At 50.2% G+C, this 20,525-nt stretch overlaps 1 protein-coding gene across 2 annotated transcripts; it reads right to left on the bottom strand.

Annotated features, from left to right (window-relative positions):
* Positions 1-586: 586 nt before the first annotated feature.
* Positions 587-19,938, bottom strand: THSD1 (thrombospondin type 1 domain containing 1). Of its 2 annotated transcripts, XM_054586652.1 has the most exons (4): positions 19,780-19,938; positions 15,721-16,686; positions 7,621-7,779; positions 587-1,971 (listed from the first exon to the last, which is right to left on the bottom strand). In XM_054586652.1, exons 1-4 carry the CDS (start codon positions 19,835-19,837, stop codon positions 587-589), a joined length of 2,568 nt encoding a protein of 855 aa, XP_054442627.1. In that variant the 5' UTR covers positions 19,838-19,938. The 2 variants fall into 2 exon arrangements, with proteins under 2 accessions (XP_054442627.1, XP_054442628.1); XM_054586653.1 differs by lacking the exon at positions 7,621-7,779.
* Between the last annotated feature and the right edge of the window lie 587 nt (positions 19,939-20,525).

Raw genomic sequence — 20,525 nt, 5'->3', positions numbered from 1 at the left:
CACCAGAACGTGTTGCAAAAAAAAAAAAAAAAAAAAAAAGCTATCATCCAACCCTGGCCTGAAAGTTCTGGAATATTCCTCAGTTTCACCAGGTCTAGGCAGCCTAGTGCGTAAGTCATAGGTGACTTAATTAGCCAGACACGAAACAGGTGTCAAATTCTGATGTGTTTCTAACAATAAATGACAATTCCGAGTCGTGTTTGTGAACAAGCTCCCTTGTTCGGCCTTTATGCCAGTGGAGACTCCCAAGTGGGTTTCAAGCTGGAACCCGCCCGCGATGCGTTCAACACACGTCGCCCTCACAAATACCCATCTTGTCATTTCACATCCGCATGAGAGACCAAGCCCTGTTTCGCCCTTGTTTAAATTTTATTGTCGTCGTTATTAGAAATAAATCAATAGAAATAAGACAACAGAGGGACAAGTCCCAGGTAAGGAGCCTCTTCCTTATGGACTAAGAAAGATGCGGTCGCCTACAGGGGTCACTGGCCGCCCACCTTCGGTCCCGCCGCCCGGACAGCGACGCGGGACAGCCCCCAGCACAGGGAGCGGCGGCCTCGGTGCCCAGGGTCAGGCTGACCTGGGTCTAGATGACCAGCTTCTCCACGCTGAGCGTGCTGGTGGTCTCGTCCTCTTCGTTGGACCCGAAATACCCCGGGAGGTCCAGCAGCCTCTGCTCGGCCTCGGTGAGGCCGAACGAGGTGTTGTCGTAGAAGGCGAACTCGGGCTGCGCTGGGAAGCTCTGACACTTGTCTCTCCTGCCCTGCGAAGGGCTCAGGGGGCTGACCCTGGGGTAGCTCTCTTTGGGGGCTGTGGGCGAAGGCTGCTTCCTGGCGGCGCTCCTGTGACTGGGGGACGGCCCCCGCCGCGCCCTGGGGGGCTCCGCTCTGTCGCCTGCGGCCACAGACCCTGCCTGGCGGCCCCCGGCCTCGGGCTTCCTCACGGGCTGCGCCGAGGGGTAGCATCTGGGGAGAGCGCTGACCGGGCCGCCGACGCCGCCTGCTCCCTGCGCGCGGTCCAGCGTCCCAGGCCCCCCGGCGGCGCCCCGGCTCGGGGGCCGCGCCCGGTCCTCCGCCGGCTCCCAAGGCCGCGTCCGCGAGCCGCGCGCTGGCGCCTGCCGTGCGGGCAGGGAGCTCAGGCTCCTCTCCCGGAACGGGCGCGCCTGCCGGGCCTCGTGGAAGCTGGAGGTCCTGCGGAAGTGCAAGCCCCGGGGCTGGCTCCGGTCCGCCGGCCCCGCTCGGCCGCCCGCGGGCCTGGCCTGGGCCTTGCGCAGCAGCGTCTGGCTGGGGCTGACGGCGCAGGCGGCCGGGGCGCCGGGGCCTTGCAGGCGGGAGCCCGGCCTCTCCGCGGGCCCGGCCGCCGGCGGGTCCACGAACGGGGACTTGAGCCGGAACTTGGGCGCAGCAGCCTCTTCGGGGCTCTCCAGGTCCAAGGGCAGGTCGGCGGGCGCGGCGGCGGCCGCCTGCACGGCCGTGTCGGTGAGCGGGCTCTGGGACACGTGGTACACCTTGGTGGTCTCGGTCAGGCCCTTCTGCTTCATCTCCTTCAGCTGCTGCTGCGCCAGCCGGTAGCTGAACAGCGGCGGGATGATCTTCTGCGCGCTGGACTGGAAGCTCTCGCTGCCCGAGGCCTCGTCGTCGGGCGCGGCGGCCGGCGCGCTCGGCCTGTAGGTCAAGGGGATGCCCGCGTCCCCCGCGGGCCCGTCCCCCGCGTCTGAGAAGCTCCCGCGCGGCTCGCCCAGCTCGCAGATGGTCTCCTCGTCCGAATTCTTCCGAAAGCCGGCCGAGTGCGCGGAGCCGTGCCGGGCAGGAGCGCTGCACTTCGGGGGGCGCCCGAACTTCCTCCACAGCGTGATGAGCACGGTGGCCACGATGATGAACAGGCACAGCGAGATCCCGGTGACCGTCACGATGTTGTTGGATTTCTCGGGGCCCTGCGGCTGCAGGGGAGACGGGCTTGAGGCAAGGAGCGCTGCGGGGAAAGGAAGAACAACTGTATTCTGGGCATTCGCTGGGACTGTTTTCTCGGCGTGGTTTTAAGATCTCGGAGTGGCTTGCTCCCGTTCTCTAGCAGTTAAAGAAAGAAGTAAACTAACCAAGGACTAGGATTTGTAGCCTTGCCTATTCTCTCTGCTGGCTGCTTAGGCCAAACTAAAAACCAGAGACCCGTAGAAGCAAGTTGACCGAATGAGCCACAAAATGCCGCGGGCTCCCTGGGCTTGCTGACGGCTGCCTCAAGTCTCCCACGTAGGAGCAGCCTGAGAAAGTTTCAAGGAAAAATCAAAGTCTGCACGTAAGGTACCCGAGACACCTGCAGGTAGGTGCAGCTTTGAGGGGCACATCGGGAAACTCTCACGAGGGTGAAACTCGGAGTGTGACATGATTTGCGCAGGATGCACCTAAGCGAGCACATGTCAGACGGGAACAGGGGCTTGTGACGTCACTCCCTTCTCCTCTCTAATATCCAGGAACGCGTGCCCTTGGTGACGCCTCTGCTTCCTCACCCCTCCAATTTCAGCTCCCCGCTCCCGATGCCACCTTCCACGCGGCGCTGATTTTTCTCCTTCCCTGCTCTCTCACACTGGGCTGTGCCATGGCGTCCAAATGTTCCACCTGAGGCCGCAGCCTGTGCCGCCACTGAGACACCCGGGAACCGGAGGCCGCCTTAGGCCTCCAGGCCGCGCCCCCCTCTCCCCCTTGGTCACTGTCCACCACTCAAGTCCCTCCAGTCACCTGTCCGATCTCCTGCTTCCCACAGTCTTATTAGCACCAGCCCCGGCCCGGGGCTCCCCTCCATCCTTCTACAGAGCCCGATGGACACCTGACCACCAAGCTCCCCAACGTCTAGAACCTTCCCCCGACATGCTCCCTTCACCTCCTGGCCTTGCCTGAGGGCGGAATGACGCCCAGGGCACAGCGTCTCCCCCACCCTCTTGGGGGGAAGCTTGACACATACTCTATAGGCCAACAGGGCAACAGAAGTGTCCCCTCCTCCCCCTTTCTGATTGCCACGTTCAACTAACTCACTTCCATGTAAAACTTCCATTCTCCTGATGCCCACGCCATCCCCTCAGGCGACCCCTCCACTCCTCCCTAAATACTGTCAACTCCCAACCCCAGGGCAGCCGTCACTCACCAGGGCCTGTGGGTCCTGCCTTCCTCACCGTCCCCGTCACTAGGACCATCTGGGCGACTTCAGTGTCCATCCAGCGCGTCACCCCTTCCATTCGTCTGCAGCTGCTCTTCTGAAATCCTCAACGTCACCACCCGCTCTCGGGCTCTGTGTCCCTCTCGGTCCCTTACTATCACTGGGTGTTCACGCTCACTGCAGCATCTGAATTCGGCAGCCCCTCCCCATCCATCTCCCCCCACCACCCCGCCAGCCACGCCCTGGCCTCACCTCTCTCCCTGTACCCAGGATCCATCACTGCAACCACCCTCCTGCGCACAGCCGTGCCCCTGGCCTCTAACGCTGAGGCGCACCCGATCCCCGCTCCGGAGCAGGAGCCCGTCCCTACGCAAACGCCGACGTGGGAGCCCTCGGCTGCTGCAGCCAGGCCCCCGCGGAAAGAGGACCTTGCCCGCGCTGGCAAGTGCCTCCGCACTGACAGTCCCTGACTTCCTAAGCCACGCTCTCTTCGGGGTTCCCCCCCTTTCCTCAGTCCCCCTACCCGATCCTCGGCCTCCACAGTCTGCCAGCTCGCACACAAAAAGCAGCTCTCAGGAGCTGCACCTGAGCTGCTTCTGCCCTCCTCTCCCCTGCCCCCGCCGTAGACTTACCAGCGACGGCTCCCTATTTACCTCTTTCTCTGTGGAATGAGCAGGAGAAGTGTTGTCTTCCTACCCAGGCACGCACGCCAAGTGCCCCCGAGGCCGCCCTTCTCCGGAGGGTCGTCCCTCCGCACCCCCGTTCTCCAGCTCCCCCTCAACGACGACGTAGCCCCACAGAAACACGCTCCGGCGCCTCCCCCTTTAAAAAGGCCTCTCTAGAGCCTGCACACCCCAGCCACAGCCACAGCCTGCTCCTTCCTCGTCTTCCCAGCCCACCTTACAGAGGAGGCGGCCACCTTTGCGGACTCACTAGTTCCGCGTGGTCACCTCTGGCTCCTGCCCCCGCCCCCAGGACCCCAGCAGTTTAAACGGCTTCTGTCGAGTCGTTAATGACCTAAGGGAGCTCTATCCTGACGGTCCTTGACCTCTGCGGCACTGACTGCCGTCGGCGCTTCCTGGGACTTTGTCTCTTCTTGGTTTCAATGCTAACATTCACTTAGCTAATCTGGAGAGAACAACATGAACTGGGAACCAGGGAGGTCTAGACCCCCTCCTGGCGCCGCTCGCTTTGCTCTCGCCGCCGCCGATGTCAGCTCCACACGCCGAGCCTCGAGCCTCACCGCCGTGCCCCAGCGCCCGCGCCGCCCCCAGCACATCCGATGTCGGGTGGCGGCGGCACGGTGCACGCGGTGGCCAGCACGAGGCTCCTGGGCTCCACCCTGACCCTTCCGTCTCTATCGCGGCCACGTCCACAGTCTGAATCCTCCTGTCCTCTTCTGCCTCCCCATGGCCGGTGCTCCGGGGCTCACCTGGCTCACCTGGGCTACTGGGAACTCTCAACAGGAAGGCCCACGACCGCTGAGACACGCTCTAAAGTGCGCGTGCAAACCTTTACGGCCCCACGGGCGCTAGCCCCCGCCACCTCGTCGGCCTTGTCACTGCCCCCTCCTGGCACACTACCCTCTGGCCGCGTTTCGCCCTTTTCAGTTCTCAGGGGGCCACCCTCCTCTACCCCTTTGCTGAAATCCCCTTCGCCCCAAATTCACCGGGGCAGCCCCTACTCAGCTCTCAGACTTCAGCTCCAATACCACCTCCTCGGGAACAGAGGTGTTTCCAGCACGGGCTACCATCCCGGAGCGCGTCCGTGGCAAGCAGAGGCACCGTTAGCGGCGCCCGCTCTATACGCTGCTGTTGTATATATTACACTTTGTTCTGTGTCTGCTGAGTAACCGTACCCTGAGCCCCTTTCCAGACCGGGGCACGTCTTACCTGTCCATTCCCCACCCCAGTCACGGTGACTTGGACATAGCTGCTCCTCAATAAATGGAAGATTAAGTCATCCATTGACTTGTTATTAAAAAGGTAATAGCAAAATGATCACTATGCCGCCAGACGGAATGCCTGTGCAACGCCACATGGATCCCCTTGTGCCAAACACGATGGGCCACGTTAACAAAGAACCAGCCTCTGGTTTTGATATGAAAACATCCTTTCCAAGCCCAGCAAAACTCTAAGCTCTGAACCAAGTGAAGAGAGTCGAATGATGGAAGGCGTGTGTCCTGACTTATTGCTTCTCTCATCTGCGGTGGCTGCTGACATCGGGGGACAGCGGCACCGCCGTGCCACACTGTGGGCCTCTTCACAGAGCTGCTGTCTGCGACCCGGCCAGATCCCTTCACGCCCACAGCTGAGGAAAGCCGTGGGGCTGCCGGCCTCGCCCGCCTCTTCCAGCCCCATCCCGTCTTCCCTCTGCCTCCCGAAAGGGAGGAGATTTCCTCATACTAAGCAGCCCGAGAACAGATCGCTGCACCTCCAAGAAGGGAAGACAGGCTGAATAGGGAAAGGAGAACACTTGAAAGAAATGATCACATTTATACACAGAAGCACTTATCTGAGGACCACTTAGAGGAGAAGTAGGGGTGCCTACGGCACTTACCCTTTCTGCTAATTTATTGCATACCCATTTCGAGTTCCCACCCAGCATTCAAGAGTGAAGGGGCCAGAGCATGAACGAACACCGCATGTCCTCAAAAATGATTGCTCGTTTCAGGCAGGGCAGGGGGCGGCAACGGGGGAAAACTGGGACGACTATAATACAACAATAATACAAAAATAAAAAATAAAATTTCAAAGATAAAAAAAAGATCGCTAGTTTCAGGTTGTTGGTGCTTCTAGAAAGGTACACTGGCCTGTATACAAACGCAAAGTGTTCAAGAGAGGTAGCTCAGTATGGGGTCAGGTTGAGTTCCCTGCTCTCTGGCTTTATGGTCTTGGGTGGGTCGCTTACCCTCTCTAAGCCACAAAGTTGTCCTCTGTATGTGGAGATAATGATGTGCCCACTTCACGTGAGCGAGGCACGTAAGACAATGCTTGGTCGCAGCGAGCTCTTGAGATCTGAGCTCAGCATAAAAATCCTCTGTGCACTGCGAGCAAGATAATGTATTTAAAGTACTGGCACATCGCAGATGGCCCGCCAGTGGCTGACAGTGTTGTCATTTCAACAATATCCAGGTGCAATAAAAGCCAGTGACAGTTGATTTTAAATTCATTTCAGGATTACGGAACTCTAGATGGAATATTTTAACCCGACACGCAGCCTCAGAATTCAGAGGAACGGGTGCATTTGAAGGAAGTCCTACACCAGGAAGGAACGGTGGAAAGTGAGGGAAACTTTTAAAGAAAAGAGTAGACTGAGAAGAGAGCCTTGAGAAGCCATCAGCGATGTAACTGGAGAAAGAAGAGATTCACGGTGTGGCCCAAGGCTTATGAAAAAAGGAGGGGCAGGCTCGAGGCTAGGAGAACGGCCTGGATCTGAAGCTGTAATAGAGGGGAGGCCGTCCTCAGGGCGCTCCAACGAAGGGGACAGGGGCTGTAGCCCTGGCTGCAAAGACAAGGTGGTGAGAATGGTTTTCTCAGGCCACAGGCCCGGACACTGACCAAGGTGCTGCCAGCAGCTTTGGGTAAAAGGTTCCCTGAGATCCAAGCACAGAAAAACATCTGACGTCCCCGGATGAGAATGCAACCAGGAAGCGCGATGGTTTCCTAACCCGGAACTGAAAAGTGGAGAAAGTCAGAGACTGCCAGGAGGACTTTACCTACAGGGCAGGACCGCAGCAAAGGCCAGCCAGCTCCGCGGGGGACTGGTTATGTATCAGAAGGCGGAAAAGCTAAGGGGACGGTGAGGGCTCTTTATTACTGTAACACGTTGCCAGCGAATGGGATTCGGCTCCGTAGGCTAAAGCAAACGTAACGGAGCCATGTGAGCATCGCATCAGATTCTCACTGAGCACCTGCTAGTGTGCGCCTTCCAGGAGCGCAGCGCATGAAGGAAAGGCCAGTCCCCAGGCGAAGGCAAGAACAATCCCCGCCTCTCCTCCAGGGCAGGGCTGGCGAAGAGTGTACAGAGAGGGCCATCCCAGGGATAAGACACGGTGTCTGGCCCCATTTTGACAAATTCTCTACAAGGTCCCTGGGAGCTTCTCTGGGATGATGGGCGGAAAAAATCTTAACTTTTAAAGTTTTGTCCTACAATTTTGGTGAGGGGAAGTAAAGGAGGGAGAAGTAAAACAAAAGGAAAAACAGAAAATTTAGTGGGGGAACCAATCAGCTCTTCCGTTTTCATGTGTTTAAAAATAATTTCATAGGTCTGAGCCTTTAATTTAGATAGATGTCCTTGTCATTTCCCGGTCTTCTACAGTGTTAAGTCCCCTCTCAGCTCGCTGGCAAGCTGTCCCCAGTCACGACACACTCATGGGCATGGACAGGGTTCGTACAGCCAACAGCAATCATAGAACGTTGCCGAGTCCCCTCCTGCCCCAGGCCGGTGACTGTCAGGCAGACAGATACCTACCGGCACACTCCTCCAGGGAACACCGGGACGTCTCCGAGGACATTCCAGGACAGCCAGGTCGGGAGGGGAAGGACATCAGGCACAGGCGGCGGCGCTCTCGGACGCCGTCCCCGCAGGTGGCACTACACCGGCTCCACGGCTGCCACAGTCCCCAGGTTTCTGCAAGGACATTAGTGATGCTTTTAATGTGAGTTCATTTGAGAAGCAGAATTGAACTGCAACCCCATGAAGCAGCAAAACTCAAATCTTGGGCCTTGACAATTCAGTGAGTAAAAACATTCCCAAAGGTGCAGAAAGCTGGAAAGAGCATTGTTCCTCCTACCCTGCAGCAAAGAAGAGCTGTATAAATGACAAAATATCAATCTTTTTAGAACCCATCACATGCTGCCAAATGGCCTGGAATATAAGGGAAGACAGGCTCCTCTAGGAAAAGACCGGATACAAACATGGCTTTCGGGGGCAGGTGCCAGGCTTCAGACAAGCTGGAGAGAAAAAAGTCATTAAAAATGAAATGAACAGGATAGTGGGGGTTAGTGTGAATACACAGAACCACGGGAAGCCACACACTCCAGAGGAGTCTGTACCTGCATGTAGGCTCTTCCCCGCCGATCTCAGCAGATGCCCCAAGAAGAACTAAGGGGAGGTGCAAGACCAGAAAACCCCATCACTCTAAGAGCACCTGGTGTTGCCAGGGAATATAAAAGAAGGAAACCCTCCACTCCTGGAGAGGAGCAGAACATACCCAGTTTGCTAGAGGGCTCCTACCCCCAGGGAGGGGCGGGCTCGTGAAGAAAACCCCATCCCTTCAGGGGCACAGCACGACCCAAAGGCTAAGACTGAACTGGCACAGGAGGACCTCCTCCCACCCCAACGACCCATCCCCAACCCTGCCCCCTGCTAGCCACGGGCAAGTGTCAAAGAACAGCAGCCTACCGCCGGGGCAGGGGCACGAGGACAGGGAAAGACCTCGCTGAAGTGCAGACTCGAGCCTAGAGCTGAGGCACAAGGGAAGCATGGAGTAAAACCCTCTAGCAACCCAAACCTAGCCCCGACCACAAAGTAACATTGAGAAATTTTGCACTTTGCTATGCACTGAAGGCAGCTATAGCAACAGCAAACCCAAACACCGCTCAATTCCTTACCTGACTGACCCAATCCCCACAATGAGGGTCTGCAAAAACAGGTATCCTTTTCCAGGCGAATACTATTTACGTGTGACGACAATTCTAGGTAAGATGTCCAACGGCCAACCCAAAATTATGAAACACACAGAGAAGCAAGAAAAAACAATACACTATCAAGAAACAGAGTAATCAAGAGAACCAGATTCAGAGGTGACTCAGATATGGGAACTCTCCGAGAGAAAAGTTAAAATGACTATGATTAATATGTTAAAGGTTTTATTGGAAAACGTGAACAAGATGCATGAAGAGATGAAAAATTTCATCAGAGTGTTGGAAACTAAAAGGAGTCAAACGGAATGCTAAAAATGAAAAGCACAGGATCAGAGATGAAGAACGCATCCCAGAGGCTCATCAGGAGACTCAACACCGCTGAGCAAAGACACGGTGAGTCTGGGTGTAGGGCAATGGAAATCACTCAAACTGAAACACAAAGCCGAAAAAAGCGAGGGAATCAGAGCTGTGGGACAACGTCAAATAGTATCGTACACTTGTAATTAGAATCTCAGAAAAGGAAAAAAAAATAGAAGACTGTCCAAGAATTCTTCAAAATCGATTAAGGACATCAAATTACATCCAAGACACTCAGAAAACTCCAAGCAGGAAAAAATTTAAAAAGCACATAAATAAAACACTTGGACAGCCTATATTGAAACTGCTAAAAAAAAACAACAACAACCCAAAAAACAAACAGAAAGCTTTGTGGCAGAAGGGAAGGGGAAGGTAGAAATACATCACACACAGAAGACTAGAGATGAGAATAACAGCAGACTTTTTGTCAGGCAAGCCAGAGATAATAGAGTGATTATCTCCAAAGTAATGAAAGAGAAAATGAGCAACCCAGAATTCCATATCCAGTGAAAATAGCTTTCAAAAATAGAGGAGAAACAAAGCCTTTTTCAGATGACTGACAACTAATAGAACTAATTACCAGCAGGTCTTCACTACAAGAAATGGCATAAAATCCTTCAGAAGGGGTTTGTTCTGGTCAAGATGGATGAGTAGGTGAATGCTGTACTCACCTCCTTCCGTAAACACACCAAAATTACAACTAGATTATAGCACAATCAACCTGGATAACCATCTTAGGACTAGCTGAAGAGGTCCTATAACTAAGCATATAAAGAAACAATGTTGAGACTGGTAGGAAGGGTGGAGTCACAAAATGGGCTGGCCCCACACCTGAGTGCATTGGTTGTGTCTGAAGAAATATCTTAGTTGCAGAGACTCCCCCGGGGAGCAAGTGTTTTCAGCCACCTGCTGGGGTCCCCTGCCCTGAGCACCACCAGCGCCAGGCAGAAGAACCCATATCATATTCTGACTGTAAAAATCAGCAGAGATTCCTCCATCCTTCCCAGAGTGTGCTGGAAATGGCATTTATAAAGATAAAGATAATATTCAGTTTTATTTTGAAATGCTCTAAATGTAATTGATGGTCTAAAGCAAAATAGAAATAATGTATTATGTGTTTATACCATATAAAATGTATGACAACAATCACAAAGAATGGGAGGAATAAATTGGGAGTGTACTGTTCTAAGGTACTTACACTACATGTGAAGCAAAATAATATTACTTGAAGGTAGATCGAAAGTAAGTTGATGCATATTGTAAAATCTAGGGCAATCACTAAAAAGCATTTTAAGATATAAGCAATAAAACAACAGAATAGTTTAAGTAAACATTAAAAAATATTCAATTAACCCAAAAGAAGACAGAATACAAGAGAAAAAAAGAACAAAGAAATATAAAACTAGCAAGATGATCTTAATTTAACCACTTAATGATTACACTAAATATAAATAATCAAAATACACTAGTTAAAAGGCAGAGATTGTAAGAGTGGGTTAAAAAAGAATGATCCAACTATGCACTGTTTAAAAGAAATTCACTTTAAATATAAACATATAAATTGGTTCAAAGTTAAAGGATGGGAGAAGTCATACCCTATGAACATTAATCAAAAGAAAACCATATTGTACACAACAGACAATTCTCCCAAGACATACAAATGGCCAACAGATATATGAAAAGATGGTCAATTCCACTAGCTATTAGGGAAGTGCAAATCAAAACTACAATGAGATGCTACCTCACACCTGTTAGAATGGCTGTTATTAATAAGACAAGTAATAACAATTCAACTCATTGAATTGAGGGAACCCTCATTCACTGCTGGTGGGAATGTAAATGGTACAGCCACTATGGATGATAGTATGGAGGTTCCTCCAAAAACTAAGAATAAAGCTACCAGCAATCCCTTTTCTGGATGTCTACCTGAAAAATTTGAAAACATTTATTTGCAAAGATACATGCAAAGACACATTGTGGCAGAAGGGCCACATTGCAGCATTATTCATGGTGGCCAAGGCACAGAAATAACCAAAGTGTCCTTCAGTAGAGGACTGGATAAAGGAGACATGGTACATATATCCAATGGAGTACTACTCAGTCATAAGAAAAGATGAAATACTGTCACTTGCGACAACATGGATGGTCCTTGAGAATATCATGCTAAGCAAAATAAGTCAGGCAGAAATATCTAAGAACCATATGATTTCACCTATGTGTGGGACATAAAACTGAAACTCACAGACCCAGACACAGTGTGGTGGTCACCAGAGGGAAGAGGGTGGCGGGTAATAAAGGGTGAAGGGGGCCAAATACATGGTCGCGGAAGACGGTTTGACTTTGAGTGGTGGGCACACAATGCAGTACACGGATCATGTACCACAGAAATGTACACTTGAAGTCCATATAATTGTACTAACTAAAGTCGCCCCAATAAATTTAATAAAAAATATTTTAAGAAATAAAAAAAACTGGAGTGACTATATTATATCAGACAAAATAGACTGCAGAACAAGGATTATCATCAGTGATAAAGAGAGGTGTTAACTGATGATGAAGGGGTCAACTCAGCAAGGAGCTTTAGGCTTTAATAACACTAACTGGGAACATACCTACCACCAGAGCTTCAAAATACATACAAAACACTCCCAGAACAGTTATTATTGATGGATAAATGCAAACTTCTCTTCCAAGTGCATACGCAATCACTGCCAGATGGAATAATTGAATCGTCCCCTATGAAGAATCACCCTAAGTCCCTTCTCTATCAGCACCCATCCAACAGCAGGCCTAGCCAACTAGTCATGCCAGCACCCGGCTCCAAAACATCCTCTGCATAAAGGTCTCTCTTCATCCTGTATATGAGGAAAATCTCACCGTGAAGCAAAGCCATACAAAGCACTACAAAAACAAGGAGAGCATGTAAGGCAGATACATTCTCAGGTGAGCCAAGTGGTGCAATCTTTGGAATGAGTCATGGAATATGAGTTCTTTACACCAATTAAAAGTCTCTTGGCTTTACGCAAGAGTAGAAGCATTACCAACCTGTATCCTGGACCAACATAAACTGAGGTGTGGTAATTATGTTCCATCCAGAGGTTCCACTGAACATGCTGTTGGTTCTGTGCCTCCCAGACCCCCCTGCACCCCTCAAATGGCCAAACAAGGAGCCGCCTTTGTCCTCAAGCTTTGGAGCTGTTCAGACACTAAGCCCCCAGCATTTGCAAAGCTTTGAGAAACAGATATTAATGTCTCTCAGACTTAAAATATTGTGATTTTTTTTTTGAAAAATCTACTGGGAATTCCACTACTGTGAAATCTAAATGGAAAATTAAGTCAACGCATAGTTTATCCTTTTCTTGTGCTCACATTTAAGACCACAAAAGACTGGGGGAAACCCCAGGCAGTCTTTAGACATTGAGTGGAAGGATCTGGGGAAAGTCCAGCAACTGGAGAACCAAGGAAGTAGACTTCCAACATCTTTTGTCACCTGGCCCAAATGTCCTTACTCCCCTTGGTTTGAATTTCCATTAAATTCAGTCACGTAGAATTTTTTTTCTCTTAACAAGGAACTTCTTCTGAAAAGGCTAGCACATCTTGAATGATTTTAATGAGATAAATAGAATTGTTTTTCTACTAATATGAGACTAACCACTTCTGAGTTCAACTTTCACTTAATCAAATGTAGTAAGCCCCTGTTAATGTGCCAGGCATACTAAGTGGCCCAAATGAAATCATACATAGCTTTATGGCAGCACAGGTTGGCTTTGGCCACCAAATGAGCTTCCCCGATCAGGGGAAGGGGGAGGAGGAAGAGGCGAGGCTGGGGCGAGGTCATCAGGAGAAGGAAGACCTTGAGCAAACAATGACGGACATAAATGCCATGAGGCAAACTAAGGATGGCGTGCCAGTTTGCAGCAAGGCAAGTGAACTAGTCTGCGCTGAGAAAGAATAGCCCAAGCGGAGACTCGGGGGATGGGTTAATGTCAACCAGGCGAAGGTGGGATGAGGGTGTCCCAGGCTCCAGCCCAGAGCGACTGCGGGGTAGTCAGTCTGGCTAAGGAGGACCCTGTGGCTCTCAACCTCTTGTCGAGCGAGGTGACTGGCAGGCTTTAAGCAGGGGAACAGCGTCAGCTGACCTGAATTTCAAACAAGCCCTCTGGCCTCAGCGAGAGAATGAGTGAATGGGAGAAGCAGATTAGGAGTCTGTTGCAAGAATGCAGGTTATGGATGATGGAGGCTCAGGCCCACCGGTGTCAGTGAAACCAGGGACACATGGAGAGACGCAGGTATTCAGAAATTCGTTGAGACAACCGCCACAGGACAGCGTGAACTACTTATAGGAAGAAAGTGAAATAGAGGAAGATTCCTGGGTGTTTGCTTTGGACAACGGATGGGTGGTGGGGTCCTGTCCTGAGGAGCAGGGTTAGGGGGTAGGATGATGAGTCCAATTCCAGGTATGTTGCTTTTGAGGTTCCTCGGGGACATCTGAAAGGTGACAGCTAGTCAGTGCCACTTGAATGTAGGGCAGAGATGCCAATCACTATCCTGGTGCCAGAATCTCTGTACCTGGGGATATGTAAGACCATGCCCCTTGACAGCAGAAAGAAACTACAGAAGATGAGACCTTCATCTGTTTCTTGTGTAAGATTACAAGGGTCTGGAGTTTTGAAAGGGGGCGCTGTTGCCGTAGATAGTCAGCTGGAGCTCCAGGGAGTGCCCCCATTGGCCGAGACAGCAGCAGGGGGAGGTCCTTACACTGAATGCATCAAAAGCTGGACAGCCGAATGGGTAGGGCCCCAGCCACAAAAAGACAGAAAGATAGTGGGATAGGAAAAAAGCCCTCCACCCTTTATCCCTATAAGGAATGGTGGGCTTGAGCAGAAAAGAAGATGGTCTCTGAGACGGGAGTCCGCCATTTTCCCAGGTCACATGTACCTGAACAAATGGCTTTCCTTTCGCACCACACCTGCCTCAGGAGTTTGGCTCTGGTCATGGCGGCAGCCAGACTGCGTTTTGTGTGGTTACAGAACCGCAGGCTGTCCACGAAGGACTGCCAGGAGGTAGGACGTTAAAGGGCAAGTGTGACATCACAGACGCAGGTCCATGAAGATACAGACTGAAGACATCCGTGGATTTGGGGACCCGAAGTCACCCGCTGGTTGCATTAGTGAGAGTGTTTTCAGGGGAGGGGTGTGGGTTTGGAGGCTGAAAGTAACAGTGAACACATGGACCCCAAGGTCTAGGTGGCTTTTTCAGGAGCCTGGGCTATACGTGGAAGAGACTGCAAGGATGCTTTCTGAGGAAAAACCAGGCGATGAGGGGTTGTTTGGTTTGTTTTTAGATATGGAAGTTAAGTTCATTTCAAAGGTGATGGGAATAAGCAGCAAAGAAAGGACAGTCAGAGACAGAGGGGAGAGAGGGGATAATTAGCAGAAGATTCCTGAAATGAGCAGAGAGGCAGGGCTCCGCAATGGAGGGAAGGGGTGACTTGGCGCCAGAGGACTGTCACTTCCTCCCCAGTGGCAGCAGGACGTGACGAGGGTGGGACTGGAGCCCACGGGCTGAGACGTTTTGGTGGGCGGGTGAGGGAGCTTGCACCTCGTGGCTCCCAGCTGCGCGGTGTGGTAGGAGGCAAGGTCGGCCCTGAGAGTTAACCGGCGATGAGTGGGCGCAGAGGTGAGGTTGGAGGGAAGCACATGGCGGGCTCTGCTGAGGGGGAAGGCATGACCCACCCACACTGGCCCCAGCCTGCTGGGCATTCCCTGCCCGCGCAGCTCCGGTGCAATAGGTGGCCAGCAGTTGGCGGGATCCAGGCAGAGCAGAGCTGTGGCCTGGCAGGTGCATCAGAAGGACAAGGCAGAGTTTCGGGTGTCGGCAGGAGAGGGGCTGACGGGATGGGCCACATAGTCTAGGCAGGGAAGTGGCCGTGGGTGCGCAGGCAGGCAAAGGAAAGGGACTTCTAAGGAGAGGAAGTGGGTGAATCGGGAGCAAGGACACTTGGAGTCACAGAGACAGATGGAAGCTTGGGCTGCCTGGGGGCAGGAGGCTTGGTGGGGATGAAGGCGAGCGACACGTGCGTGAACCGGACAACGTCCACCAGGTAACCTCCTGCCCAGACCTGGACTGCACCCAGGAAAAGGGGAAAAAATGCAAAGAGAGGCGTGGGGCATGGGTGGGATTGTAACAACCCCATTTCTTGTAAGTAGGGCATTACACAAAGAGTTCAGAATTTGAAGAAGTGTTTAGAAATCTTGCTTTGAAATCTCACTAAAGAGGCTTCATTCTTATAATGAAGGACTTAAGAGGAAGAAGACAGGCTCAGCTACAGCAAGCCAGCGGGTTACTTAACACAGCTCGGGATTTCGCTTTGATTTCTGATCACACCTGCCGTGGATTTGCCTTTTGATGTGACAATAGCTAATGTTCATCAGTGCCGTTATGAGGAGTGGTCCCTGAAAACGATGATATAGTTCACAGAAGACCAAGTTCAGCTAAGTTCAAAATAATGATGTGGACTGCATAAAGGCATCAATTTGATTTAAAAAAATTAAATCTCAATACCAACCTATATTTCTCTGAATCAGCATGCACTCCTTCTCCTTTGTGGCGAGCTGGCTCCTGCTTGAGACGCCAAAGCCGAAGCAGTATTTATTCCTCCCCATGTCGAACAAAGTGCAGTTGAACACTGTTCTCCTCTGTCCCAAGCTCAGCCTATTTGCAGCCAGCCACGTGGTCCCTTCCCCTGGACGCCTGGGGGCCTCCTTGAAGACTGAAATCACTCCCTGGACGTAGACGCACGGCGGGGGCAGCACCATCACCTCCACCCCGGAGGCACACGTGAGTTCTGGCACCATCACCAATTTGTATCCGAATTTCTGGGCCAGGTCGATGGGTCCAAGGGAGGTGATGACCGAGTCTCGGCCAAGCAGCTTTAGCACCACAGTGACGTAGGCTTCCGGCCCCACAGGCGCACAGCCGAACTCAACCCACTGACCCTGAGCGAGCTCCGCCCTCTTGCTGGCTCTTATCTCCAGCGGCCGCCCCTCACCCGTTTGTGCCTCGGGAAGACTGTTGGTGAAGATGACGTCCACCAAGATGTCAGGCTTGTCCCCGGGGAACAGGCAGAGTGGCTGATCGGTGAAAAGGCCCACCTGGAAGGTGCCTTCCGCTGCCTTGGGCGTCCTATTCAGAGCCACGTGAAAGACGGGCCACTCCACCTTCAGGAAGGCCGCCTTCTCCCAGCGCGGAGCCGGAGCGCTGCTCTCTGTCACTCCCTGAGTCATGGTGAACCAGTAGTCACCGGCCTCCTTGAAGTAGAAGCATTCAAACTCGAGGGTCCCCTGGGACTGGTTGGTCAGGAGGTGTTTGGTGGTCACAGTCCGGTTGGTGTGAGCCTCCAGCAGGAGCACCGATACGTTCCGCAGGGTCCCGTTGTACCCGTCAAAATACTGGAAATCCACAGACACGGTGGTGTTGCTCAGCGCTACATGCCCCGGCTCTCCCAGGAGGAGATACTCCGCCTCTCCAAGAACTGCAATGAAACGGTCAGAATGGGTTTTACAAAGGGGTATTTGGGCAGCACGGGGAGACGTCAAAGAAAAACATCCCTATAGATGCAAGAGAAGTTCAAATGGAGTCAAGGATGAAATAAAATGATGTTGAGTGTGGGTTCTGAGAGCTGGGCATCTCTGTTCCTTTATCTTAGTAATAAATAGTGATAAATACTTGGAATCTATCTGCAATGAAAATCTATAAAGCAAAGGTAATGATTTACAATTGTCCAGATAAAAATCCAATGCTTCACTTACTTTAATCATATTCTGGTGTTTAGGAATTCTGGGGGGAAGGGTTTACAGCGAATTGAAAGGTTGGTTTAAATAATAAAAACTGCTCTAGATTACATAAAATTTAAGACCTTAAATATACTCAAAATTATTATTTTCTGACATACAAGTATTTAGTTGGGCATTTTCACCATAAAGAAACCAGTTGCCCTTCGTTTACAGGAAGCAGAAATTTTCAGACAAATAAGAAATGTTGACACTCTGTTCCCCATGGGTCATCCAAGGATAGAGTGAAACTTGTCCTTGGCAAATTTAATGATGTTACAGCAACCACTCTTGATTCAGATAGGAGAGATGACCACTCGCTCACAAGCATCACTCTGTTAGGATCTATCAAATCTTTTTAAAGAGGCTCATCAGAGAAGCTAAAGCAAAGACTGGAAAAAACACAGACACACAGAATCCTTGTTTCTGTTTTGAATGCTATCCAAATACACATCAAAAGAGACGGAATTTGGCGATGCCACAATCGGCTGGCCCATGGCTGGGGTAAGACACAATCTACATTTGAGGGACTGCAGTGCTCAGCATGTCAGTATGAATTCCTTTATCTTACTATGTATACCTCATATATACACAATATATGCACATCATATTGCATATATGTCCAAAGAGCCTCAACGTGTTGTTTGGCTGGTAGTCTTTAAATATACCTCTACATGTAGTCACTAATGATTATTAGAATCAGCACATGAATATAATGGGACATAAGAGATTGGGGGGGGGGCGGTTTCTTTTAATTGGCTCTGCCCTTCCTCTGTTTCTCCTTTAAGATGAGGTAAAATAGATATAAAACTTGGACAGTCCTGAGTGCTTCATCACCACTTGCTGGAAAACCCTGGTAGGATAGAGTCCTTTTCTAAAAAACATTTATTTAGCCAAAACAGAAGTTGAGGGATATTTCCCTTAGGATGGAGACGGTTCAAAGTTAAGGTTGAAAAAGGCGGCTGATCCCGGTGCCCTTTGTGTGCTGGTTCTGAGCTGACCTGGTACCTTTTTGTGAACAGGTGGCTAAAGAGACCCCGGTGATCACTGGACATAGGTTAAGAGGCACACACCACTTAGTTCACTGATGAGAACCTATTGTCAATTGTGGGGATTGTCAATGAGGCAGATCAGATTCTGATTTGATGGGCAGCCAATCAGTGAGAGAGAGACACATGCCCAGTTGGAAATGGAGACAGAAGATACAGTGGGGTCCAGCACAGTGTGCTAAGAGACAGGTTACTACTTTACTCTGTGACTCTTGCTTTTACAGACAAGAATACCATTTCATTTAGAAAACTACAATTTGACTGTACACCACCCTGCAATATGGTTTTCTCTATTCTTTTATTTCTTCTTTCCCCATTCCTTCATTGTATTTAAAGAAACTGGTTTCTCAACATGAACATATGTTGTTGGCATATTTTGATCAACATCAAGTGGAGAAAGGGAAATAAAAACCCAGATCTATGAAAATACCTCCTTTCCCATCAGTAGTAGCACGTGCACTCAACTTTTATGCCCTGTGCTCTACTTTATGCTCATTCAATTATTATTTTTATATTCCAGTAAGATATTTTGTGCTTAACAATGACAAACATCCTTGCAGACTTTATTTAAATGGAAGATTGTGATGTCTATATTTATCACTATCAAATCAAGGACATGTTTATCACTTTTTTGTATGAGGTTGTTATAGGCAGAACAACCTGATTTTAAGTCGGGATAAATGCCTTTAAAAGAAATGAATCCCAGATTGGTTTTCCATAAACCTAGTGTCTTTTTGTTTAAATACACTTCTTAAAAAAGAAATGGCTGAGGAAGGAGAGTCACCAGAGAAAATGACTGGGACACATGCAAGTCCAGTTACCTGGCTGTGTACACACAGTATCACACAAGCCAGGATCCTCTTTCTCTGGGGCCATAATTCTACTCTCACACCATCAACTGCTTCGATGTTTACGAAATAATTTGGAAACCATCAAAGCTAGCATTATATTACTGAATCTATTGGTTCACTAGTTGTGTGTCTGAGAAATGAACTCAATATTCAGTTGAAACAAACCGAGTAAAGAAAACTAACCTTAAACACCTATTGTATGCTCAGCCATTCAAGGTGTTTCAACTATTGATTTTATTTTGCCATCACACCAACCCTGTGAAGTCAGTATCACTGCTAAGGTTGAAAGGGATTAAGAAATGAATCTAAGGCACCCAACTGGCAAGGACTGAAATTCAAATGGGTTCCAAAGATATTCTAGAAACAAAACTCTCCCGTCACATGGCATTTTATGTCAAACCCCAATACAGCTCCGACCAGCATGGCTCAGTGGGTCGGGCATCATCCTGCAAAGCGAGAGGCTGCTACCTCGGTCCCCTATCAGGGCACGTGCCCGGGTCACGGGTTCAGTCCCCAGTCCAGAAAGAGGCAACCGATTGATGTGTCTCTCTCACATGGATGTTTCTCTCCCTCTCCTTCTCTCTCCCACACTCTCTCTCTAAAAGAAAATCAATAAATAAAATCTTTTAAAAAACCCCAATATGTACAACAGCATTTCATGTGTGTGTAACAGGCTTATCTCCAATCCGTTAAATTGAAAGTCAGCTGTTCCTTCTATTATCTATCTGACTCAATGATGCCAAACCTTGAAAGACCCCAGGGCTGCAAGGATCACAGTGTCCCAGGTGCGACGCCACTGCCCCACCTCCTTCACGCACGGCCCTCAACCTCAGTGCATTTGTACACGTCAGAGTTCTGTTTCTTCTTTGATCCCTATTGCGTCGCATATACTTACCATAGTCACAGAGCACCACCAACAGTAGATTTGAAAAGTCTTTCAACGTTTGTTTCATTCTGATTAGCAAAATCCCAGGCCTTTGGTCTCCTCATGTCCTTGCTCACGTCTAAATTGTGAAGTGTGTTCTCAAAAACACCTGAAATTAGAACCTCAGAAAAGTGACGTGATTCTTAAAATAGAAATTATGAAATGACAAAAACCATTCTATGAAGAAGTCAAACTTCCGAAGTGATAGTGAAAAGGAAACAGAAAGGACATGAACCGTCCCTGGGGATGTGGTCTGTAATCACACAGTTTCCTTTGGTTCCAGGAGAGCTCACCTGGTAAGGACATTCGGGACGCCCAACACCAAGATTATCTTCATGGAACATCTTCGTAGCACATCCTTAAGTGGAGAATTTGCTGTCATGTGCTTAAGTTCATCAAAGCTGATAGCCTAGCCAATCTTGATAATACCTCACCACATATTTATCTGCTTGGTGTTTCACACTGATTTACTACAGTTTAGAACATTTACTGAATGTTTGCCACACTTTCATTTTGCATTGTGCTGTCGACAGTCCTGCCTGGCTCCCACACACGGACGTACTAACCTTCTTGCACGATCAGTGTGTTATCTGAATTGCTTCATTTCTTAATGCCTGGAGCTACACCAGAACTATCCAACCTTTGAAAAAGATACCCAGGGTATTGCAATTCAATGTGAACTCCGCCTGGCTGGCATGGCTCAGCGTGCTGAGTGT

Source organism: Pteronotus mesoamericanus, unplaced genomic scaffold, assembly GCF_021234165.1.
Source record: "Pteronotus mesoamericanus isolate MK-2021 breed Mesoamerican mustached bat unplaced genomic scaffold, CSHL_Meso_final contig_94, whole genome shotgun sequence".
Taxonomy (NCBI): domain Eukaryota; kingdom Metazoa; phylum Chordata; class Mammalia; order Chiroptera; family Mormoopidae; genus Pteronotus; species Pteronotus mesoamericanus.
Note: the sequence above shows the minus strand (reverse complement) of the source record. Positions and strands in the feature narration are given on the sequence as shown.